This window comes from Thermobia domestica, chromosome 3 (genome assembly GCF_964235325.1).
Source record: "Thermobia domestica chromosome 3, izTheDome1.hap1.1, whole genome shotgun sequence".
In the NCBI taxonomy this organism is placed as follows: domain Eukaryota; kingdom Metazoa; phylum Arthropoda; class Insecta; order Zygentoma; family Lepismatidae; genus Thermobia; species Thermobia domestica.
The window spans coordinates 28,005,248-28,028,728 of record NC_137456.1 but is presented as its reverse complement, the minus strand read 5'-3'; the positions used below and the strand labels follow the sequence as shown (position 1 = coordinate 28,028,728).

The following is a 23,481-nucleotide window of genomic DNA, read 5'->3' as shown; positions in this document are numbered from 1 at the left end:
AATTTTTCCGAAATCCGGATTTTTTCCGAATTCCGGAATTTTTCCGAAATCCGGAATTTTTCCGAATTCCGGAATTTTTCCGAATTCCGGAAAGTAAATTTTCCGATTCCGGAAAACAAAATTTCCGGAATCCGGATTCCGGAAAATTTTGGCCATCCCTAGTATAAAGGCACCCACGGTTACTTGTTGTTTGGCGTTCTCTACACGTTCAGCATTACTCCCGATGCCACTTTGAGAATCAGCTGACATAGTGCGATAAGAGAAGTGCGGGTGCGAACGTCTTTGAGCTGTTGTGTGGGCCATGCCTTGTGGAAAATTGTTGTCGAGTGAGGAACAAGCACGTGTCTGTGCGTACAAGGACATGGGCCTGTCAAATCGGCAAATTGCAAAACAGCTAAATCGTTCAAGTTGCGTAATTGATAATTGCGTTCGATTGGGCTCACAATACGGAAAGAACGGGAAGTATGGTAGAACAAGAAAACTTTCGGAGGCTGCGAAACGATTAATTGTGCGCAAGGCAAGGGACGGAAATATGTCATCTTTCCAAATTGTTGCTGCTTGCAACTTACCTGTCACATCCAGAAGAGTGCGTCAAATTTTGAATCAAGATCCACATCTTATATTCAAAAAACGGAAGTGTAAACCCCCCACCCCCCACCCTTAGTGCGACGCACAAGCAAGCGCGACTCCAGTTTGCGGAAACACATATGTCGTGGACATCCGAATGGAATCACGTTGTGTTTAGTGATGAGAAGAAGTTCAATTTAGATGGTCCGGATGGTTTTCAGTACTATTGGCATGACCTTAGGAAAGAGGAGCAAGTGCAAATGAGCAGAAATTTTGGCGGAGGAAGTGTTATGATTGGGGCAGCGTTTTGTGTTAAAGGTACATCCAACATTGCATGACTCAACACCAAAATGAATTCACCTACGTACATAGAGATGTTAGAAATAGAATTGGTGGATGTATGAGGAGTTAGACGATCAGAACCTGATTTTCCAGCAGGACAACGCTGCTATCCACAGAGTAGCAGCAAACCGACTGTGGTTTGAAGGTAAGGGCATCAAAGTTATGGAGTGGCCAGCGAGAAGCCCGGATCTTAACCCGATAGAAAACCTCTGGGGAATCTTTGCGCGCAATGTTTATCGCAATGATCGGCAATTTGGGACGGTTGCTGAGTTGAAAAACGCGATACAAGAAGAGTGGTCAGCTATTCCACTGCAACAACTAACATATCTCAAACACAATGCCGAAGCGTCGTATTCCAACTCATTCAGAAGAAAGGAGGGTCAATCAAGTACTCAACATCTATTTTCCTTTCTGTACCGTACACTGTATTTTTATTTTTGCCAAAGACAATGGGTGCCTTTATACTAATTTCCATCCGAAAATGGTCTAATTTATATTTTTGTATAAACTACGCGTGCCAGTGACGTATTAGCAAACTCTATGCCTTTGATTTTGTGCAGTCTACAATGTTACTTTGTAAATATATCATCTTTATCCATCCTCGGCATTCTTGCCTTCTTCTATTTTCAAATATCCCTCTGCCTTTATATCAATTTCCAGCACTGTATAGTCTATAAAGTATGTTATACACCCATGTTTCATATTGTGGAGTACAAATGGAAGAGCACAGAAGTGTATGCCTATATTTACCAAATACTTCAACAGTAGTGATATATTATTGACACATTGATCATTGTTCTGCAATACCTTAAAATGAGTAATTTAAAGAACAAACAAATTAACAATTAACATCCATCTCTATTCAGTTCCAACCATATTTCCCCATATATTATCTTTCTAATAGGTATTTGTATGTGTGAAACTCAGGGGGACAATTCCTCTCTGCCCCCCTAAATGACGCCCCTGCATTAAACAAGTTAATTAATAAACCTATAACAGATGAATCACATTTGTAAGGCAGGAAATAAATTTGGGGACGGGCTCCGCATTTCACCCACCCACCCTATCTGCACACATATGCGGAAATAACTAATATTTTGTCTTTAAAATGAATAAAAACAAAAATCTTTACACTTCCTGCATGATGGAATTCATTCATAAAATTAAGCATGCGTTTTGCAATTTCTTACAAAGATGCAACAAGAAAACAAATGGAAAGAAGAAGAAGAAGAAGAAGAAGAAGAAGAAGAAGAAGAAGAAGAAGAAGAAGAAAGTATCTTTACCTTGTGTGTTTTACTACGGAACGTGAGGGTTCATTTAGGAGATATTTTTTAATCAAGGTCTTTGCTTGATAATCTTGCTTCTTTTTTGCTTCTTATTTCATTCTATTCTTCTCAACATTTCTTGTTTTCAAAACGTGTTAATCTTAACTCCATTTCGAAAGACAAAAATTTGAAAGAAAAACAATGTCTGGTCTTTTCATTGGCGGTCTTAGCCTCTTCCTTCTTTTTCTTACTTATAAAACCGACCTACACACACACACAAACATTCGTATACACATATGAGATTGCTTTGTTTACGTGTTTCTTTAAGTGTGCTAATACTTCGAGCTATTTACACTGAATTATAATGACGCTTCAATGTTCGTATATACTACAAAACCAACCGCCCAAGACGTTTTTATCATGGTGTGGTTAAACAACTATTTTGTTGTGAATCAAAAATCTTATATACGGGGTGTCGTCTCGGTTACGCATCTCAATTAAAAAAAAAAGCAAATCTTTGTCTCTCATAAGTTAACCAGCTCGGAACTTCTGAAGGATCGCCAAAAAGGTGTTGCTCGTACTTTCAGCTTTTTTTTGTTAGAGTTTATACATGTATATATATAACTAAATGTGACATCGAAAGCAGATCAGTTCCTTCTAAGGTGATCTAGATACTTTCCAGAATGATGCATGGTATTTTCAAGAATTATGCATTTTCACTTAATATATGGATCATAACGTAAGTTCATTTTCCTTCATAAATAACTATATTTTTTTCTTATAGGAAAACAAAGAAGTCCATTTTTAATATAGAGGAGAACAAGATTTTTTGATAGAATTTGGTTTGTAAACTAATACTATTTCCTGTAATTACTCTTGTCTATGTACACTCATGTCCAAAACGAGAGCTCCTCCGTGGCTAAGCGGTTAGCGTACGCGCCTTTGGCGTGGGAGAACCGGGTTCGATTCCCGGTGGGAGCTCATGTGGTTCGGATTCCACGTTAATCAGTAGGTCCACGTCTCATATAGCCTCGCTGCTGAAAGGGACGCTAAACTAAAATCACCTCACCTCACCTCATGTCCAAAACGATTGTCGCATATATATAACTGTCTTCTTGTAAGAATATAATTTGATAATGATTTTGTAGGGTACTTTCAATACTGATACTATATGTATAATCCGGAAATGTATATTTGTGCTAAATTTCATAGGAAAAGAATTATAAATACGAAAATTAGAATGAGTAAAACAAAATGTTGCTAAATGGACAAGAAAGTTTTATTTTCGTTTTATTGTTCTTATTTACTGCTCTTTTGACATAAAATTTGCCACATACGTGTCTTTGCCGATTATACATATACTAACATTATAAGAAATACCGGGCGAATTCATTATCAAATTATATTCCTACATCAACATATTTGAGCTGAGCGAAGCGAAGCTCTTATACTCGGGTTAGCCGTTTTGTTGTCCGCGAACTCCTCCTAGACCGTTTGGCCGATCTCAACCAAACTTAGCACGCTGATAGAGTATGTCGTGCTGAGTGACAACATAGGTCGAAATCAAAAATCCGATGTACCATCGAGGAATAATGACCGAAAAACGCTTCCTCCTAGACCGTTTGGCCTATCTCAAGAAAACTTAGCACGCTGATAGAGTATGTCGTGTTGAGTAACAACATAGGTCGAAATCAAAAATCCGATGTACCATCGAGGAATAATCACCGAAAAACGCTTGCATAGACTTAACATGGGGAAAAAGTTTTCACGCGATTTTTTTGTCAACAATTAAAAATGGCATTTATTATTGCATAATAGCCAGGAATGATTACGTTGTTTAAGCTCGCTCAGCTCATTTCATTGCAATCGGGTACATCCATTGCATTCCTAGTTATAGATATGCGACAATAATTTTGGACATGAGTGTACATGTTTGTCCGGGAAACAATAAGAACAAAAATTAAACATCTACTTGATGGATTACCACCAATTTTGGCCAACATGTAAAAGGCCAAATTCTTTAATGGACGTGATCTAAATTAGTGTTATTCAACCTTTCGCACACAGTTCGCCATCCAATTGTGTACCCCTGAAGCTGTTTAAAAGAAATTAAATCGAAATGAATTTATTAAACTTAATACACAAGCACTGTTGATTAAAAAGGGGGACTAATAGACACCCAACAAAAGGACAACCAGTGTGCCAATCAAAAGACTATTTACAGGAGAATAAAGTGCACATCCGAAAATATTAACATGGGAAATTTCAAAACATATGGAGGACATCCAGTTCTACTGAGGGACAATTTCTCCAACTATGATCATTCAATAAATATTGGAAATTTGGTTATTTTAGGATTACATTCCAGCAGAAACATCTTCGCGTAACCCCGATTGAATAGCACTGATCTAAATAGTACAGATCAATGATTTCCCGTTTTCTGGTTGATCCCTATAGAGGAGAAGCGCACGCATGGTATGGTCCACCGTGTCCAGACCTTCTCCGTCCAAACTTGGTTACTCGACATACATTTCTATGGTTGCTCTAGGAGAAAAATTATTGATGCCTTAAAGATTTGATCTTATATTACCAGCGCCGCAACTTAGATATTTCTGGGGGGAGGGGCAAGCATTCATACACGTATTTGGGGTCCCAAGAAAAAGTGTTTTTTCTAATTCTTGGGCCACTCTTTCCATCTTTCACTTACTTTTTATGGGCCTCCGGAGCCTGTGGGCCCTCCCGCACGGCAAGGTCTGCCGGGCATGGAACCCGTTTCATACATGACAAATTAATTAAGGGGACAATACTGACAAATCTCAAAGCCATAAGAATAAATGTTATTTCTAGAGTCTCTAACAGTAGACATTTTTTTACTGAAATGTTCCCATGAACACGACTCATTTTCATGTTATTTATCTTTTGTATGCTGTTTTGTTTATGTAATGTAGTGAATCTCTTTGATGCTTCATTTATTATTCCATGTTCGTATCTTATGTGGAGTAAGAAAATTTTGTCTTAAAATGGGCCCCCCTCGAACGGAGGAGAGCTTCCCTGGAGGCGGCAGTTTCCCCATGCCCCCACAAGTTGCGGCCCTGCACACTTAGTTTTCTTATAAAAAAACAACTTAGTTTCCCTATTTTTCTGAAAATGTAGATGGCAGTACTTTAAAAATTACTTATCTCTTTATCGGGTGAAGAATAATATCAGTTCAAAACTGCATAAAAGGAAATAACTACTAGTGGTGGATTTTCCTCCCAAACTTCGGATCCTCTCCAATGCAATTTCTGAGAGCGTGCCTGTCATAGATAGCGAGAAGTGGTTTCCAACAATCGATTAAACATTCCAATAATATATTCAATAATCATCTCCATCCTTAAAAGATAAGAAATAATGTTCTGAGAATAGGCTAATCTTCTCTCTTAACAGTGTATTCAGACCGGAAGTAGCAGAAATCAACCATTTCCGTTTTTAACGTTGATCGATGTGGAGTGAAAAGTTTTTTTGCAATCAATAAAGCGTCTCAAGGATACAGTTATTACATGTCCATTCAAATATCTTTACTGAAACCGAAAGTGGTTGAAATCTATTACTCACTTGTGGTTACAATATTAATGAAGAAAATATCATGGCATACAAACCAAACTCCTTCACGTGGTGTACACGTGGCATTGTTACTTGTTCATAAATCAATATTTTATTACATAATTATAAAACATACTACATGTAATTTTTTCGGATAATTTCCCAAAGGGATAATTTATTCTCGGGGATAAGTTGGTTCCGGACAATTTTCTCAAACACGACAGAAGAGAGAATATATTCACATTTCATAAACAAATCTTTAATTAAGGTCCTTACAGCAGAGCATAAATTATTTGTTATGAATAATTCTACATGGGTTAGTTTCTCTTGAAGTTTTTAAGATTTTCCCAAAAATAACCTTTAAAAATTTATCAATAAGGGACTAATTTTGTTCATATTTCATAAAGAAGTGTTTTATTAGTAACCCTGAAACCTATCTATCTGTGTATATGAATAAAAATCAAAGTGACTATGATATATAAAGATGACTGAAAATGACCGATATTAGAGAACGCTTCAGTAATATGTAGTAAAAAGTGACTGACTAACGGAACATAAGTGACTGACTAATTTTTCTTATTTTAATCCAGCGAAGCTGGTAATTGATGTTAGTATGGAATAAATCAAGTTTCATACACACACACAAGTACACAAGTGGTAGTTTACTGTCGAGTGTGAGTTAATTTTCATTAAAAAAAAAAGTGTTTTAAAAAATGTCCGTTACAATTGTGTTCGTATTTTATGAGTAAATTTTTCCATAATAACTGCAGTACATCATGATTCCACTGAAGACTTGGGTGCGGGAATGTTTAGTAGTGCGGTGGCTTATGTCTCTATTTATTTATTTATTTATTTATTTATTTATTTATTTATTTATTTATTTATTTACTTTTGAATGAGTGAATAAGGAGACATGGTACATAGAGTCGTTACTACAGTACAGTTTGAGGAAACCAGGTACAAGAAGCTACCTTCAGAAATTGCGGAAATTGAGTTTTGAAGAGGAATAGAAATATACCTGGGTATGTTATAAGTTTAACGTCCCACGATTATGCTGAGAGGTTAAAAAAATGTGGGATGATGATAATGAAAGGATTGGTGAGATGAGTAAAAGAAACGAGAAAACCCATGGCCACTGTCTTTGTTCACTATTGTGGCAGAGCCTGTATTTTTAGATAACAGAGCTCATAATTTAACGATTAATTTTTGTTTATCTATATCTATCTATCTATATATATAAAAGAGAACGTACAAAATCCTTTGTCCGCTCATCACGCTAATACGGCTGAACCAATTTCTTTCATTTTTGGGGGGTTATTAGGATTTGGACCCTAGATGGTTTTTATCATATCACTTTAATTTTTAATTACCAGTGTCTTGAGATAATTGACCATTCAAGTGTCCATAACGTACAAATCCTTTGTTATTAGTTCATCATAGGTAAAAATAAACGTATTTATATGCAACCCGCATGACCGTGTCACTCGGCGGGTTAACATAAATGACAGGCGATATACAGCGGAAAATAGCTTGAATCTTCTGTTTAAAATTTTTTAATTGATTTGCTTATTTTTACAGACACTTTTACAATATGCCAGCACCGGGATGACCGCAGCGAAGCGGGGCGGGTTAACATAAATGACAGGCGATATAATGTTAAGATTTACTGCAATCTTCTATGGTTTTTATCATATCACTTGAAAGCGAAAAAGTAAAAATTATCTAAGTAACAAAGTTTATTGCGTTCCGGGGTGACCGCAGCGAAGCGGGGTGAACGCTGCTAGTTTTGGAATATTGGATTTATGAAAGATATTAAAATTTTATTTGGTGAAGGAAAAATAACGAATATAATTTATGTCAATGCAAGTTTTATGAAATTCATACAATTTTTTGTCAGCTAATAAAACAAGTAAAAGCACATCATTAGTAGTCTGCGAATGCAGGAAATAAATTTAGAAAATGTGTTGGCAAGAACAATTTGTAAAATCCTTTGAGTTGCATTTGTATAATGATTGTGAACACGAAACACATTCACGGGTATGTAGAAATTGTCTAGAATCATGAGATCAGAGCATTCCAAATATTACGGTTGTTGTTCGCGAAACGAGGAAGAACCTTGTTTTTCCAACGAAAGGAGGACACACGTGCCTGACGTCAGTCGACGCCACCGAATTCCTGTGAGGAGGATTTTCAAACAAAACGAGAGGACAGAAGGTCTCTTGGGGAGAAGTACCGGGATGATTGAGGGAGAAGTTCCGAGCCGATTGAAGCAAGGAGTTCGAATACAACGGAGTCTTTTGCATATGAATTGAAAGTACCAATCCAATTACGAAGTTGAGACTGGAGTCTCAATGCGCTAATATACAACAAACTATCTCCCAACATTAGTTAACTAGAACATTGGTTAGAGAAGTCATTACCAATGTTGACCGTGTCTTAACCAGAGAGACACCTATCAAAGACGATATCAACTTGGCGATATCGACAATCAGTAACCAGCCCAGGAGAGCACCACCAGCGACCATCGACAGAAGACATCATTCAAGGTATGTGTGACCTCGAATTCAGTGATCAAATGCTCAATGCTTGGCATGCGTTGCTCTTCTGGCAATCATTCTAGATATCCGATTTTAAATACAACATTTACACAGCAACACATAATAATCAGAAATATAACTGTCAATTGTCCATTGAATTTATGAGTTGTCATTTTAAATTAATCCCCATAAGAAACATGCTTAAAGTATTAATCTCTCGCATAGAAATCAGTAGCGTACCCACTCATTCTAGATGGTGAGGGGAAGGAGATCTTCTCAGGAGATCTTCAAAGCCCACTTGGCACAATTGGGATCGAACATGGGATCCTGTACCCTAGAGCTGAGCACCGTACCACTGAGTCAACGGTGCCTCAGAGTAAAATGGTGTCAGTGCTACAGTAGTTGTCAATTTTTATAATTCTATGGCATCGACCATGAAACCCGTACAGTGCCGTTTCTAAGGGGGAGAGGGGGCGAGTGGAGCGGCGGCTCCGTGCGCCCAAGTCGTCTTCTTTCTCACCTCAATCATAGGTTGGTGAGCAACATGGGCATTTTTAAACTTTTCTCTCACTTAGGAGAGCTATTTTATACTTTGATAAGGTCTCTTCTTCGTAACTAAGTGTAGATATTCTATCCTTGGCCTTCCTCTTCCTGGTTTTCCTTCTGCCTTTCCCTTTATCAACACGGTGATCCAATCGGAATGCCGAATAAGATGACCAAGCATGTCGTTTCTTCTTTTTTCTATTATCTTCATGATCTGTCGTCCTTCATTAGCTTCCCTTAGTACTTTATTCCTTTACCTTTCGGTCCATGATATGCGCAGAATTCTGCGCCAACACCACATTTCAAATGCTTCCAGCTTGGATATTTCACCCTTTTCAATGTCCACGTCTCTTAATTTGTAAAGCGCCACGCTCCATACCAGGGTCTTAATAAACGTTTTTCGAACGTCCAATGACATATTTCTTGATGTTAGCAGTCCTCTTTTCCTATTGAATGCTTATTCAGCCTGCGTTATTCTTGAAATAAGGGGGCAAAATTTAGAAATAAAAAGAAAAGAAGGAAAGGGGAAAAAGATAGGAAAAAATATTTGGAATATTGCTATCATGTACTTAAATCCTCTTCCTGTTTTAGGAAGTGGTCCTATAATGTTACTCATGTTAGGAAAACGCATGTGTACACCTATAAAATGGAAGGAAAAAAGTAAGAAAAACTGCTCAAAATCAAGGAAAAGCAGAGTTTACTTTTGAAAATTTTCTTACACCGCTTCAACTGTGTGTCGACCTCACTCATATATACGGGCGCTTCGTCGAATGCTCTCGCCCTTGGGCGCTGATTTTCCACGCACGGCACTGAACCAGTAACTCACAAAATTTTGAATATGGAGAAAATTTTACCCTTGCAGTACTAGGATTCCTTCAATCGTTAATGTTGCGCATACAGTAACATAAAAACAACAGAGATGGTACCATAGTCTGGAAATCATTAATAAAGTAAATACCATGCACTTAAACTTGATTTTCTATGAACTTTTTGTGTAAGTTATGGGTTTCATGCACAGTGCCAGAGAACTGTAAGATTGCTAGTTATTGTTAAGGATTATATTAAAATTTGATTTAATTTTCTTCATCTCTCCTATTGTCTGTATGTAAATAGTAGGCTAAATAGAATTACATACGAAGTTGTACCAATATCATTAAATTATGTTGATTATACCATTCAGTGTTGCCAGATTTACTGATTTTGCAGGAGATCTGCTTTTTCTACGTTCTACTGACTTACTGCAAAAGAAAATGAAAAGTAAAAAATCTCCTGCGTTTTCCTTATTTCGAGAAGTTGAAGAAATATATTATTATTAATATTGAATTTTCAATGTTTCCTCACATAAAATGATGAAATTTCTCTGTTATAATACACAAAGCTCTGTAGAGCATATAGATATAGAGCTTTACTGTATATAATATGAATCCAAAGAATACAACTGTACGTCATCTCCTATATGCATTATGGTTAGTGTTTTTATGACTTTCTGTAAGATTTACAAGTAAGTGTTGTTTGGATTGGGCTTTGGGTTGGAAGAATGGCTTAGATCATTTCTCCACGATCGTCAGCAAGAAATCGTCTTACGTCACGATGACGTGTGACTGCACAACACAGTTACGTTATCGCTACGTGCATGAAAAGACATTTTCCCACTCCACTTTGCTCTTTCACTACGATTTACGGTGATACATGTGTGTGTCAAATAATATTAATATAAATCGGGACTTTTCCCTTTCATTTGCTCAACGTAGTTCATCGGAAATGAATTCTGGACTGCTTGTTTTGACTACTGCCCCCTTAATAATGGCAAATTTTATTGCTCCCCCGGACTTACATTCAAATGCCACCACTGTATGTGTCTACTGCTTTCTCCTGTTTTTTATCTTCGAATCTCCTGATTTTCCAACTGACTGGTCTGGCAACACTGATACCATTATGAATTATATATTAATTATAGTTTCAAATTCAGCTCATTTACTTTCAAATCGCTGATTTTACATTTCGCCTTGAAGATTTTTTTTTTTCTGTCAGAGTAATGTACACGTGGTTCCAAATCCACATTAACAACTGTATGCCAGAGATACAAAGTCTCATGCACGTTCAGTACTGATCGAAAATGTTCTCGCCATGATCTTCCACCGAAATTCTGATTTCGTAAGTCAATGTAAGATGTATGTGTTATATATTTTGAAACGTACTGATTAAACTGAAAATTGTGTGGTTTTTTGTCTTAGTTTTGACTCATTAAACCACGTATTCCATAGTTTAATTACCCTCATACCACCAGGGTAATTAAGTGTATTGTGTCTCAGCTACTACGTATTTCCAGCAGTCACCGAACTGAAAGCCCAGATTGACATTTGCTGAGCGAACTGAGCCGATTGTGAAGCATATAGAAACCTGTGATTGTTTGGTAATTCTAAAGCCGTAGGATAAAGGAATAATTATGTTGTTTTGAGGGTTCGTGATTAACGTGTTTAATTGCTTCTGGGCTATAATAAAACTTTGAATAATCATTTCTCTTCATGTAGGTCAATAACTAAGCTTCTATTGTATATGAGACAAAAATAAGCTCTTACTCTTTCTCATAGAATAAATAATGCACTTACTGAGACCTACTATAGCTTAATTTTCTATCGCAGTAAAGTTGGATTTTCTTAAATTGCACAATGCTCATGTAATAATAATAATAATAATAATAATAATAATAATAATAATAATAATAATAATAATAATAATAATAATAATAATAATAATAATAATAATAATAATAATAAAGCGTATCCTACCATAGTTTTTCTCTTCAAAAATCAGTTTACATTACAGCATAACTATCAGCAAATATCCCTATGACGAAAAATTTTAAATACACTAGGCAAGTACATCAATAACTGTATGACAATCGTGAAATTATTCCCTCTTAAAATTGCACAAACGTATACAGTAACGAAGCCGGCTTTTAAAAGGAAAGCAAACAGTATTTTCACAAATCAAGGTCAAATTTTAGGGACCAATTCAGTTACATTGTTGTTTACAGAGAAGTCCTTTTGGTTAATTCTAATGTAAAATTATATTTGTGGAAAGATAACATGATTATATTCGAGACATAGAAAAGTCATTGATAAACAAAATGTGCTATTGTTTTAATAATTATATTTATTTTGGCATATAATAGATGTCGATAACAGTAGAATTTGAACTATACAGGCAATTTCTACAATTTTAGATTAATCAATTTTGTGCATATGTCGTAAATAGCCACGTTATTTTCTAAAACTATGATCCATAAATTTTCCATTGTAATACCATATGATCCATTGTAATACCATAAATAAAGTTAAATTTAACTTTTAAAATATTGTAAAGAGGTCGTTCACAGGGTGCGAATTGGCGGGGGGGATGCCAGGGATTTCCCCCCCTGACAAAAATCTTTCCCCCCTGGAGAAGAAAAATTTTATCCCTGGCAGGGATAACTTTTTCCCCTCTGGAGTATTTTTAAATGGACATGAAGATAGAAAAAGGTAACAATTCTTACTTTGCGTAGCTAATCTAAATATTGCTTGAGTGAAAATTTATGAAACATCTCACATCTCAACTGTTTTGTACTTGTTAGTATATATATATATATATATATATATATATATATATATATATATATATATATATATATATATATATATATATATATATATATATATATATATATATATATATATATGTGTGTGTGTGTGTGTGTGTGTGTGTGTGTGTGTGTGTGTGTGTGAGGACGGTACGTATATGGGTGAAATTCGTCCCCCCCTGGGAAAATTTTTCAATTCGCACACTGGTCGTTCATATTGTAGAACATATAGTTAGCTAATATACATTTATATCCTCATTCTTTCATAAAAATTAGTAAAATATTTTGTTAGAAAAAATTAAATGAAATCTTTGAGTTTTACGTCCCACGTTTATGCCGGTTAGGCTAAAGGAGACAGTGATGATGAGTAATGAATGAAATGGTGGAATGAAGAAAGTGGGAGGAAACGGGATAACCCCGAGAAAACCCACGCACACGGTGTTTGTCCACCACAAAGTTCACTTGGCAGGGAGTGGGCTCGAACCGGGGACCCCAAGCACCAGAGATGAACGCTCTACCACTGAGCCACAGCGGCCCTTTATTTTGTTAGAGATGCAATTCGTTGGTACGGATAAGATCTAATACTGCAAAACCTAAAGAAGCAAAAAAAAAAATGCTTTTGAAAATTGGTGTTCGTGGGTTTTCTCGGGTGCTTTCGTTTCCTCCCACACTATCATTCCATCATTTTCTAAGTAAAAGTATTTGAAATATCTTCTTTAAAGTGAAGTACCATATGTGTATGATATTCTCAATTCTGTCTGTCTCCTGTTAGACGCTCAACAATCAGAACATATGACGTAATATGTTAAAAAAAATGTTAAGAATGGTGACAGTCTCTCCGTCCATCAGAAGTTTCATAAAAGTTAGGTTCGGTTACAAGGGCGCCCATCAGGGGAGGAGTCAAGATGGAGTGCTGGCTCCCCCTAGAGGAAACTGATCATTTTCTAAGTAAAAGTATTTGAAATATCTTCTTTAAAGTGAAGTATCATATGTGTATGATATTCTCAATTCTGTCTGTCTCCTGTTAGACGCTCAACAATCAGAACATATGACGTAATATATTAAAAAAAATGTTAAGAATGGTGACAGTCTCTCCGTTCATCAGAAGTTTCATAAAAGTTAGGTTCGGTTACAAGGGCGCCCATCAGAGGAGGAGTCAAGATGGAGTGCTGGCTCCCCCTAGAGGAAACTGATCATTTTCTAAGTAAAAGTATTTGAAATATCTTCTTTAAAGTGAAGTACCATATGTGTATGATATTCTCAATTCTGTCTGTCTCCTGTTAGACGCTCAACAATCAGAACATATGACGTAATATGTTAAAAAAAATGTTAAGAATGGTGACAGTCTCTTCGTTCATCAGAAGTTTCATAAAAGTTAGGTTCGGTTACAAGGGCGCCCATCAGGGGAGGAGTCAAGATGGAGTGCTGGCTCGCCGTAGAGGAAGCTTCAGAATATCGAAAATCCATATCGATGTTGTACTTCAGAATATCGAAAATCCAATAGAATGTTTACATTAGTTACAGCAAAATTTGAAATTATTTTTGAAACGTCGCTTATACTTGCCCTCCCCCCCTCCCTTGGAAACCACAACATGGGCGCTCTTGTTCGGTTATATTGTAAACAAAAATGATCTGACAGTCTATACACATTCTAGATGATAACTGTATAGAATTTCAATTACCTCTTTATACTCTAATTTTACTTAAGTCCAATTATCATGTATTGTGTCTTTAACAGGACTCGGAAATTTTGTAGAAATTAATACACGAGAAGTTCGAAAATCAACATGAATTTTCGGTGTTTCTTAAGGAATCCTTATTAACTTTATAGACCTAATAAAACAACATTTCCGTCTGTGTGCAAGCTCCTAATAGTTCACAGGCGCTTTAATAGGTGTCTACACCTGCGTTACCTGCCTGTCGTCAATAGGTGGCGCTAGCATGCATGCAACTTGAAAACTGCATAATACCACAAGGCACTATTTTACTCTATAGTGTGCTGCGAGGCGAAGGCTTTGGGGAGTGCATATAGTTTACTTTAAGAAAAGAGTAGTTAAAATTTGTAATTGAGAGAAATGTGCCTAAAATGGTTAGGCACAATGCATATAGATGTTTTTCCAAGAATATAAAAAATATCGAAGAAAATTATTTTAGTATTTAAGTGGAATGACTCAATGACATGCAAACCTGAAATGGCATGAGAGCGAAAGAGCTCACAAAACGCCATCTAGTAGCCAAATTCCACACTGCAAACATGTCAACATACTACAGCCATTATGGTCTGGGTCCTGGCTTGCCTCCCTAGTTTTTACCTTCTAGATCTACCCCTGGTAAAAACATATAAAAGAAGTCCCTAATTCGTCGTAAGAAAAAAAAAATCTTCATTAAAGATTATCAGTAAAACAGTCGCTGGAGTAACTGAGTTACTCCGCTTGCTAGAAGAAGGGGTTAACATGCTGAAGAAAGTCCAACTACAAGTTACAGAAGGCTAATTTTCAATGGCGACTCTTCAGGGACGTAATAACACTTGAAAAAAAAAATCGCTACAATCTAAAGGGAATATCTTATCTAATGTCCTAAATATTGCATATAACAATTACCAATAAAATTTTTCATTTTTAGTGATGCGACTTCCTTCAAGAGACGCCATTGCTGGTATCATAACGCCACTCTTTTATTCTATTTCATTCATCGTTTATCCGATTTGGTTTCTTTATTTGTGTACTAAGATTAGCCCGGACAAATGTTGACCGGAGAACAGGACAGGTGACCCGATGTTCGTACTGTAAGCAATGCATCAAAGCTTTGTACTACATTTTTTATTCACTCGAGCATGAACTACACAAAGGCCTCTCTATCGTGTTGTGTGTGAGACATACAGTCAATTCATTCAGGCTTCCTCATAACAAACTCTAATGCTTTCTTCTTGCTGGGCTTGGCTGATCTTCCTCTGGTTAACCCTTTGGGGATCACATGCTACAATTTTGTACCATACGGGTGTTTCATGGTGCATTGCGTTATAACTCTCCTATTTGAGCTTTTTCGTCCGTTTTTTTTTCAAGTCCAGAGGCATTGTAGAAGACATTACGTATGGTTTCACACCTTCCTGCGTTCAGACATAGTAGGTGATGACGTCATAATTCTAAAATATATATTTTCATTTATTAAGCTTATGTTCATTACTTTTTGGCGGGCTTATTTTTGCACGTAGAAGATTGAAATTTTGCACAAACATTCAGTCCACCGAGTAGTATTTACCAGATTTTTTTTTCAGATTTCTGAGTTAAAACAGGGGAGGATCCAGAGGGGCAAAGCGTTGAAAAAAGGGATATTTTTACCCCAAAAATCCCTTTTTTCGGGATTTTCCCGCCTTAGATACATGATGGAGACATGTGAGTCATACCGTCTGAAAGGCATTTTTATTCTGAAGAGAATGATGGGCGAAACATGACCCTAGGGTAATTAGGGATGTCTCAGAGAATTTTTACGAAATATCCTTCTGTATACGGGAATATGGTACATTGTCGGTATATATATATATATATATTGGCGGGCTTACTTTTGTACCTAGAAGATTGAAATTTTGCATAAACATTCAGCCTACCTAGTAGTATTTATCAGATTTTTTCAGATCTCTGCGTTAAAACAGGGGGGTCCAGAGGGGCTAAAAGTTTAAAAAAAAAGGATATTTAGACCCAAAAAATCCCTTTCTTCGGGATTTTCCCGCCTTAGATACATGATGGAGACACACGAGGGAGACATACCGCCTAAAAGGCAGTTCTATTCTGAAAAGAATGATGGGCGAAAAATGACCCTAGAGTAATTAGGGATGTCTCAGAGAATTTTTATCAAAATATACTTCTGTATAGGGGAATATGGGACATTGTCGGTATATATATATTTTTGGCGGGCTTATTTTTGCACCTAGAAGATTGAAATTGTGCACAAACATTCAGTCCACCGAGTAGTATTTAACAGATTATTTTCAGATTTCTGCGTTAAAACAGAGGGGTCCAGAGGGGCTAAAAGTTGAAAAAAGGGATATTTAGACCAAAAAAGTCCTTTTTTCGGGAATTTCCCGTCTTAGATACATGATGGAGACATGTGAATGGTACCGCCTGAAAGGCAGTTCTATTCTGAAGAGAATAATTGGCGGATTATAGTCCTAGGGTAAACAGAGATGTCTCAGGAATTTTTTTACCTGAGATCATGGTGTTTTGCGGTAATTTGGGGCATTGTGGGAATTCTTGATAAAATTTCTCCCGCCCTTAGTATTCAAGATAGAAACTTGAAATTTGGCACACACATTCAGTATACCAAGTATTATTCATCAGATTTTTTAGATCTCTACGTTCACACAGGGCCGTTCCAGAGGGGCCCAAAGTGTGAAAAAAAATCCCTCCGAAATTTTCCTTTTGACATCATTTTTCCCTCTCCTGGTATATGGTATGAGCATACAAGTGGTACCATTTGAAAGCCGGTTCCATTCTGAAGAGAATGAGGTATGAACCATGATCCTAGGATAAATAGTGACGATGCAGTAGCTGCTTGACTGAAAGTCTAAAAAATATCCCAAAAAGCAGTGATCCCTAAAGAGTTAATAAGCGGCCGGAATTCTTTCGTGGTTAAGTGGTTAGCTTACACCTTTGGTATAGGAGACCTGGGTTCGACGAGAGCTCCTGTGGTTCAGATCCCACATTAAGCTGTAGATCTTTGTCTCATATAGCACTGAACGCTAAACTCAAAATTTAATCTAATCTAATTTAATCTAATCTTACATTAATTTGTACATGGTGTGTGTATATTGCTCCTGTCTACAAGGTCTATAACCGTTCCTATTGTTTGTCCGAGTTCTAAACTAGTCTGCATTGAAAAAGAAAAGCAGGCACCAGCACAAATTAGAGAAACACTATTGGTAAGCAGTAGATATACTGATTCTGAGTGGATACGGCAGAAGCTAGGGCGTGGAAAAAGGAGAACATTCCCCAACACGTTACGGTACTTTTGAAAAACGAAAAGTAAAACTGCTTACCGGAAACACCATTGCTTATGAAAAAAAAATGTATGGGAGATTTGTAGCGTATACTAACAAGGAAAGTACTTGGGCTCGAACGGGTGAATACACACAAAAAGCATAGCATGTGTAATGTTAGCATCCCGAAAGCAAACAGTGATGTCCATTTTTCTGCAAGATTGTGTAAGCGTCCGCAAGAGCAAGGCAAAGTACAGCATGTGTCATAATTACAGGCCATTAGCTCCCATAGGTCGCGCTTCATCAAACTTTGGTATGGTGCCCTGCTTGATTGTCTTTAACTGTAGTGTACGATTTCCTTTGAACGCAGCCGTGTTTTGCCGTTTCTTTGCTACATATTGTAACGCGTATTTAACATTGCTTTTTGTCTTCAGTTTCGGATATCGTTGTAGGAGTTTTTTATATGAGTTGAATCCGCGCAGATGATAATCCTCGAATATGTTCTCTAGTGTGATACCAGTAAACTGTGTGATCACATTGTCAACATTACCCTTTTCGGCGACGGTTTGTTTTCACTTTGGCTACTTTCATTGTCCCTTGCAGGACTTACAGTGTCATTATACGTTCTCACTTTTCCTCTTTATTCTCTACATAATCTTTACCACACCACTGCATTCTAATATTCGGAAACTTTCGGTTTCTAACTGATTTCCATATTTTTGCATAATTAATTCTCCTAGAAAACATGCACATGTCTCATCTCCCAGATCAATTCTTTTCTAATGAGGTACTTTGCATCGCACTTTCTCTCCAACCAATCGCACTAAATTCATTGGATTGATCACCACTCTCCGCGCCATTTGACATCTCACTACACATTCAACCTTTCCTCATGCGAAGAACTAGCGTTTGCAGCTTTACTGTTGGAAGTAGTGTAGTGGTAGACATGGGGTGGGCTCTCTCTGCCCCTGTGTAGCGCCATCTATTGGTGCAAATTTACACCATCTTGCAGACAAACTGACATTATCTATCACTTTAGGGGTACTAACACTATTCATACTCTTATTTCTATGCCTATTTTTTGGTCGAGCTCACATACTTTCCTTGACGGTCAAATACGCACAAATATGAAAGCATGTGCAATGTTAGCACCCCTGAAGCAAACAGTAATGTCCGTTTTTCTGCAATCTAGTGTAAACGTTCGGAAGAGCATACCATGCTGACAGGGCGTCTATAAATTCTGACCCCGAGACATTATTGCAGAAACTTTTGAGTGGATGGAAACATCGGCGCTCACGTATCCCATTATTTTTTGTGGAAAAACATGTTGAATGTAAACGTATTGTCCCCGGGGCCCCGTAGTGTCCCAGGCAGGGTCCATCTCACAATTTTCAAATAGTAAGATGGGTAAGGTATTGCTTGAAAGGTATTGTGGAAAGAAACAATCTGCAGCAAATCCTAAGTCTGCATGAGCACTCTATGCAAAATGGTGGTCATAGACTCTCTCATGATAACTGTGTTGATATTTTGACTATCTACCATTATGTACAGGATGAGCGTAGAGTCTCGAGACTTGCTTCATCTTGTTTCTTTTCACAATACCTTTCCAATGATATGCTACTTAAACCCCGTTACCATCTGAAAATTTTGGTTGGGCCCTGTTTGGAACTCTTCGGGTGACCCTGGGACACAATTTTTTCATTCAAAAAATATGCTTCTAAAAATAATTTGATACGTGTTTCCCTATTTTTCCATTCACCCAACCCTTTTCTGCAGAAAATGGCTCGCAGTCAGACAGTATAGACGCCCTTGCCGTGTATTTATGGCACGTGCTCTACTTTGCCCTGCTCTTGCGGACGTTTACAGCATCTTGCCAAAAAAACGGACATCACTGTTTGCTTCCGGGCTGCTAACATTACTCATGCTTTCCATTTTGTGCGTATTCACCCGTTCGAGCCGAAGTACTTTCCTTGTAAGTCCTTTCATTTCCCAAAATTCAAAAAACGTAGTGGGATTGGATATTTAGTTATAGAGAAATTGTTATCGTGGAATGTTATCCTTTATTTTTGGAATATTCTTTTTCCACTCTCCGATTCATAGTAGCAAGAAAGATTTTGGCCACTTGGCGCATGCTTGCCTTTTGGTTTTCTACGCTTGCACTTGAAATGCGTGCTTCCATACAATCTGCCCTTTATTGTACTTGCAAGCAATGCTTTAGACCCTTCGCAGAACGTTATAGCACCACTGGCCATTCATTGGCTAATGACTTAACTTTGACTTGTAAAACTCTTGCGTCAAGTTTGGATGGAACATTGAATGCAAGGTTGCCCCCATGCAACTTCGTTACTGGAATCCAGCTTACGGCATTGTTACACGTTTTCCAATCAATATGGATGCAAGCTTTGCCGACTTGCAATTCAAGCTTACAGCAAGCGTTTGCGCGTTGTCTTTGCTACCAGGGTAAACTCCGGCAGTGTACGTGCCATATAAGAATAAATTTCTTTCCGTGTGTATTTTTTGATCTTATATTACGCAAGTTGCATATTTCCAATATTTTTTTTCAATCGAACTGTGTATTTACTTATTGCAATTCGTTGTGATGTTTTCTAATTGAATTGTGAAATTCTAACAGAGCTAATTACTGAGAAAAGCTAACTCTGACAAGAAATGGATAAAATGAAATTGCATTTTAACCATGCATGGAAAGAAAATAGCTTTTGTGTACCACCTAAACGAAACTGGATTTTTCGTGCTAGTGTCAGTGAGTTTACCTTATAAAGCCTTAAAATAAAGTGTAAATGGACAAACATTCATCGCAAGCCTTTTCCAAATTTAATTATTCAGTTGCTCTTTATAGATTTCTGATTTTAAAAAACTCTGTTCAAAATTCAGTTTTAGGATGAGCGTGTAGTAGCAAAAATGAAATTTAAACTATTTCCATCCCACGGCTATATTTCCTTTACGGAAAAGTAATAGATGGAAAACGTAAGTAACGTTTCTTACCTGTTTTTCTCCTCTCCGTGAGGTTAGGACGAGAGGAAAAGGGGAAACTGTGACGTCACAGAGCATTCAGCTGAAAATGGCTGTTCAATGGTGCGATGTAACCATATTTAGGTCTTTTTTTTACTAAATCACCAATATTATTAGCGACTAACAAAAAAAATGCCCAAGGATCAGGCATACATAGGAACAATCGACAAATTTTATGAAGGTGCACTAAGTGAAATGCGTGACTGCAAATTCTCGAGTGTAGTTTCCGAGAAAATGGAGGAAACTAATTCCTTTGTAAACCGAAATACTAATATTGTTTATTATCTATTGATGCTGTTGTATAGGATCTTGTCATTTGTTGAACATGAACTGATATTAAAATATACTTTCATTAACCCCTGGCTTATCAGTGATGTCCGTAAGGATGTCATGAAAATATATCCTTATTGAGGGTCGTATTGATCCTGGAGATGATGACATTTTGTTAGTGGATGCAAGGCAAGACTTAGTTCTACTATTTCTCCGTAGGTGGCAGCACCTTACTGACAGAAAAGACAAAAAAATGTGTTGTCTCAGTAGATGGCAGGCGTAAGGGAGCATTCAATTACAACATACATGTGTTTGTTTTGACGGTAAACAATTACCAACTTCGAGATCTATTTCAAGATCGGAAAAGGAAAAACTTTGCCTTTGGTCTTCGGTCAGTGTTGCCAATCTGAAGCAACATAAAATCCCTTCGGAGCATTAGCATTACCCTTTTTGAGTCCGAATGTTCCACAACGCAAATAATTGTTTTTATCAGTAATGTGAATGCTCTCCGTGAATGTGAATGCTATCACTAATGAAACTCAATTCGACATCGAAATCCAAGACGAAGTTGTCGCAGAGGTCTTGACCGCAGTAAAGTATGAACTGATATCTTTCTTGAAGCAGCAATTAACACACTATCACCCCAGAGATGATTACAGAGAACTTTTACAACTTGCTGTCATATTTCTTGACGAAGTTCTTCCAGGAGGTATCATGTTCTTCTACTAAGTTTCTGGAGCCTACCATCGTGCATGATGGATGGCGAAATTGAAATATTGCCTGAAGGTATATCTTTCCCGGTCACAGTTTCACCTTACATCTCGTGAGCTGAACGAACTTCGGAACTTCAACATATTTGTCGTCCCAGTATACTTGAAGGCATAATATTCCTCTCCTCATGTGCTTTCAGCTTCAAAGAATTACCTAAATCTCCTAAGACTCATTCATTCCTACAATAATGATAATAATAATGATCATGATGGAACACATGACGACGTAGAATGAATGCAGCAGAATATTTAGATTAGGTACCTAACTCCCTAAGTCGAAATGGGTACCAGCAATTTAAAATGACCCTTTTATTTTTGACTCTTATAGGCATAGTGATTTCATGAGGATTTCTGAGCAGCATATCCAATAAAATCATTTTTTTTTTTTTAAATTTTTGTCGTCGTAACCAGTGTTTCTTCTAGACATGTTTTTGGGAGGGCACTGGCCCCCGGAGCTCTGAGAGTGCACCCCTCCCCCGGAGGAGACCAAAATAATACGTCAATAATATAGGGTCTAATAATAAATAGAATAGTACCAGCAGTGCTCCCCAGAAATCCTAAGTGTTTCCCCCCCTCCGGAAAATTTTTCTGAAAGAAACACTAGTCGTAACTCGATATTTTGGCCCTATGTGCATTGATTAACGCGAGCTGTATTCAATTGTTGTTAACAGAGGGATGCCAGCCCAGTGAAATTCACAAGAAAATACATGTAATTTACGAGGAAAGGTGCACATTGAAAATAACTTTAAATAATTTGGCACAAATGTTCCGGGAAGGTCGAGAGTACGTGACAGACTCCTTACGTCCAGGCCAGGTACGTGGAGGTTACCACAGTCAACATCAAATATTAACAGCTGGCCTGGCATGCATGCACATTTGTTATTAACTGTTATGCCACTCGCACAAAACTCTTTCCTCGATGCTCAGTAGAGTGTGTAGCGTTGCCGAGCAGCTTTCATTTGGACATGGTCTCTATATCCTTCGCAGTCAATAATAATTATTAGTTTCCCTTTTGCTAGAAGAAATTGTTATTTATTTACTGCATATGTTGCCAAATACGCTGTTAACTAGAAGATTTTATATCTGTTGATGTTTATCTTTTCCTATGACATACAGATTCCTGTATGAACTTAATCCTTGTAATAAACTATTAATTCAAAATTATGTTGCTTCATAGTACTTTTCGGAGCACTGTATTTTGAACTAACAACGTATTCTGTCTTCTAGATCAATTGTCCTTCTACTACAAGAAGTCGAATGTGATAAGAAGTTTCTTCCGTTACCCGACGATTACAACAAAGATGTACCACCTTTACCACTAAATGGTAAGTACCTACGGATTGTACAGCGGCGGACACTTCTAAATGGTACACCTTAGCCGTAAATCTCCATATGGCTGTACCATTTAGAAGTGTCCCCCGCTGTAGTTCTAGTGGCTTTATTACCTACTTAAATACTTTTTCAGAATATGTATATTAAAAGCGGGTTTCATGAATCTTCACTTACGTATATCTGCCGAACTTTTAGATCTTAAAAAATATGGTTTCAATTAGAATAGTCTCGCCAGAGGTGGTTCGTGTGAGAAATCACACCGGTAAAAATTGAAGTTTAGTCCCTTCAAACTAAGGAAAGGAATGTTACTTTATATACAAGACAGAGTCATAAGTCCTGCAATATTCTGGTACACAACAAACCTGTATTTACTACAGTGCAATAAAAGCAGGATTGACATTCCAAATATAACATCTCGTCTTGAACTGTCTGCAGCCACCTCTCTGCCAGTTCCTCGAGTCTACGTCGATGCAACATCTTGTTCTCAGAGACAAAGAAAATCAGTCATACTGTTTCCTTCCACCCCTTGCTAGTTAGTGAAACTTCGTAATTTTAATAAGACCGCGAAATAGGTAGTAATCCAAAGGGACCAGGCCAGAACTATATGCTAGATGTAGCGTCATTTCGACAGACCCCATCAAATTCTTGAATT

The 23,481-nt window shown here is 37.2% G+C and overlaps 1 protein-coding gene across 1 annotated transcript in view; it reads left to right on the top strand.

Moving 5' to 3' along the window:
- Positions 1 to 963: 963 nt before the first annotated feature.
- The window catches only part of LOC145681711 (glycine receptor subunit alpha-2-like), a 46,834-nt gene continuing 24,316 nt past the window's right edge, over positions 964 to 23,481 (top strand). The window contains exon 1 of the mRNA XM_081753325.1: positions 964 to 1,054. Coding sequence (XP_081609451.1) covers positions 964 to 1,054 — 91 coding nt within the window. The remainder of the gene's footprint in view (positions 1,055 to 23,481) is intronic.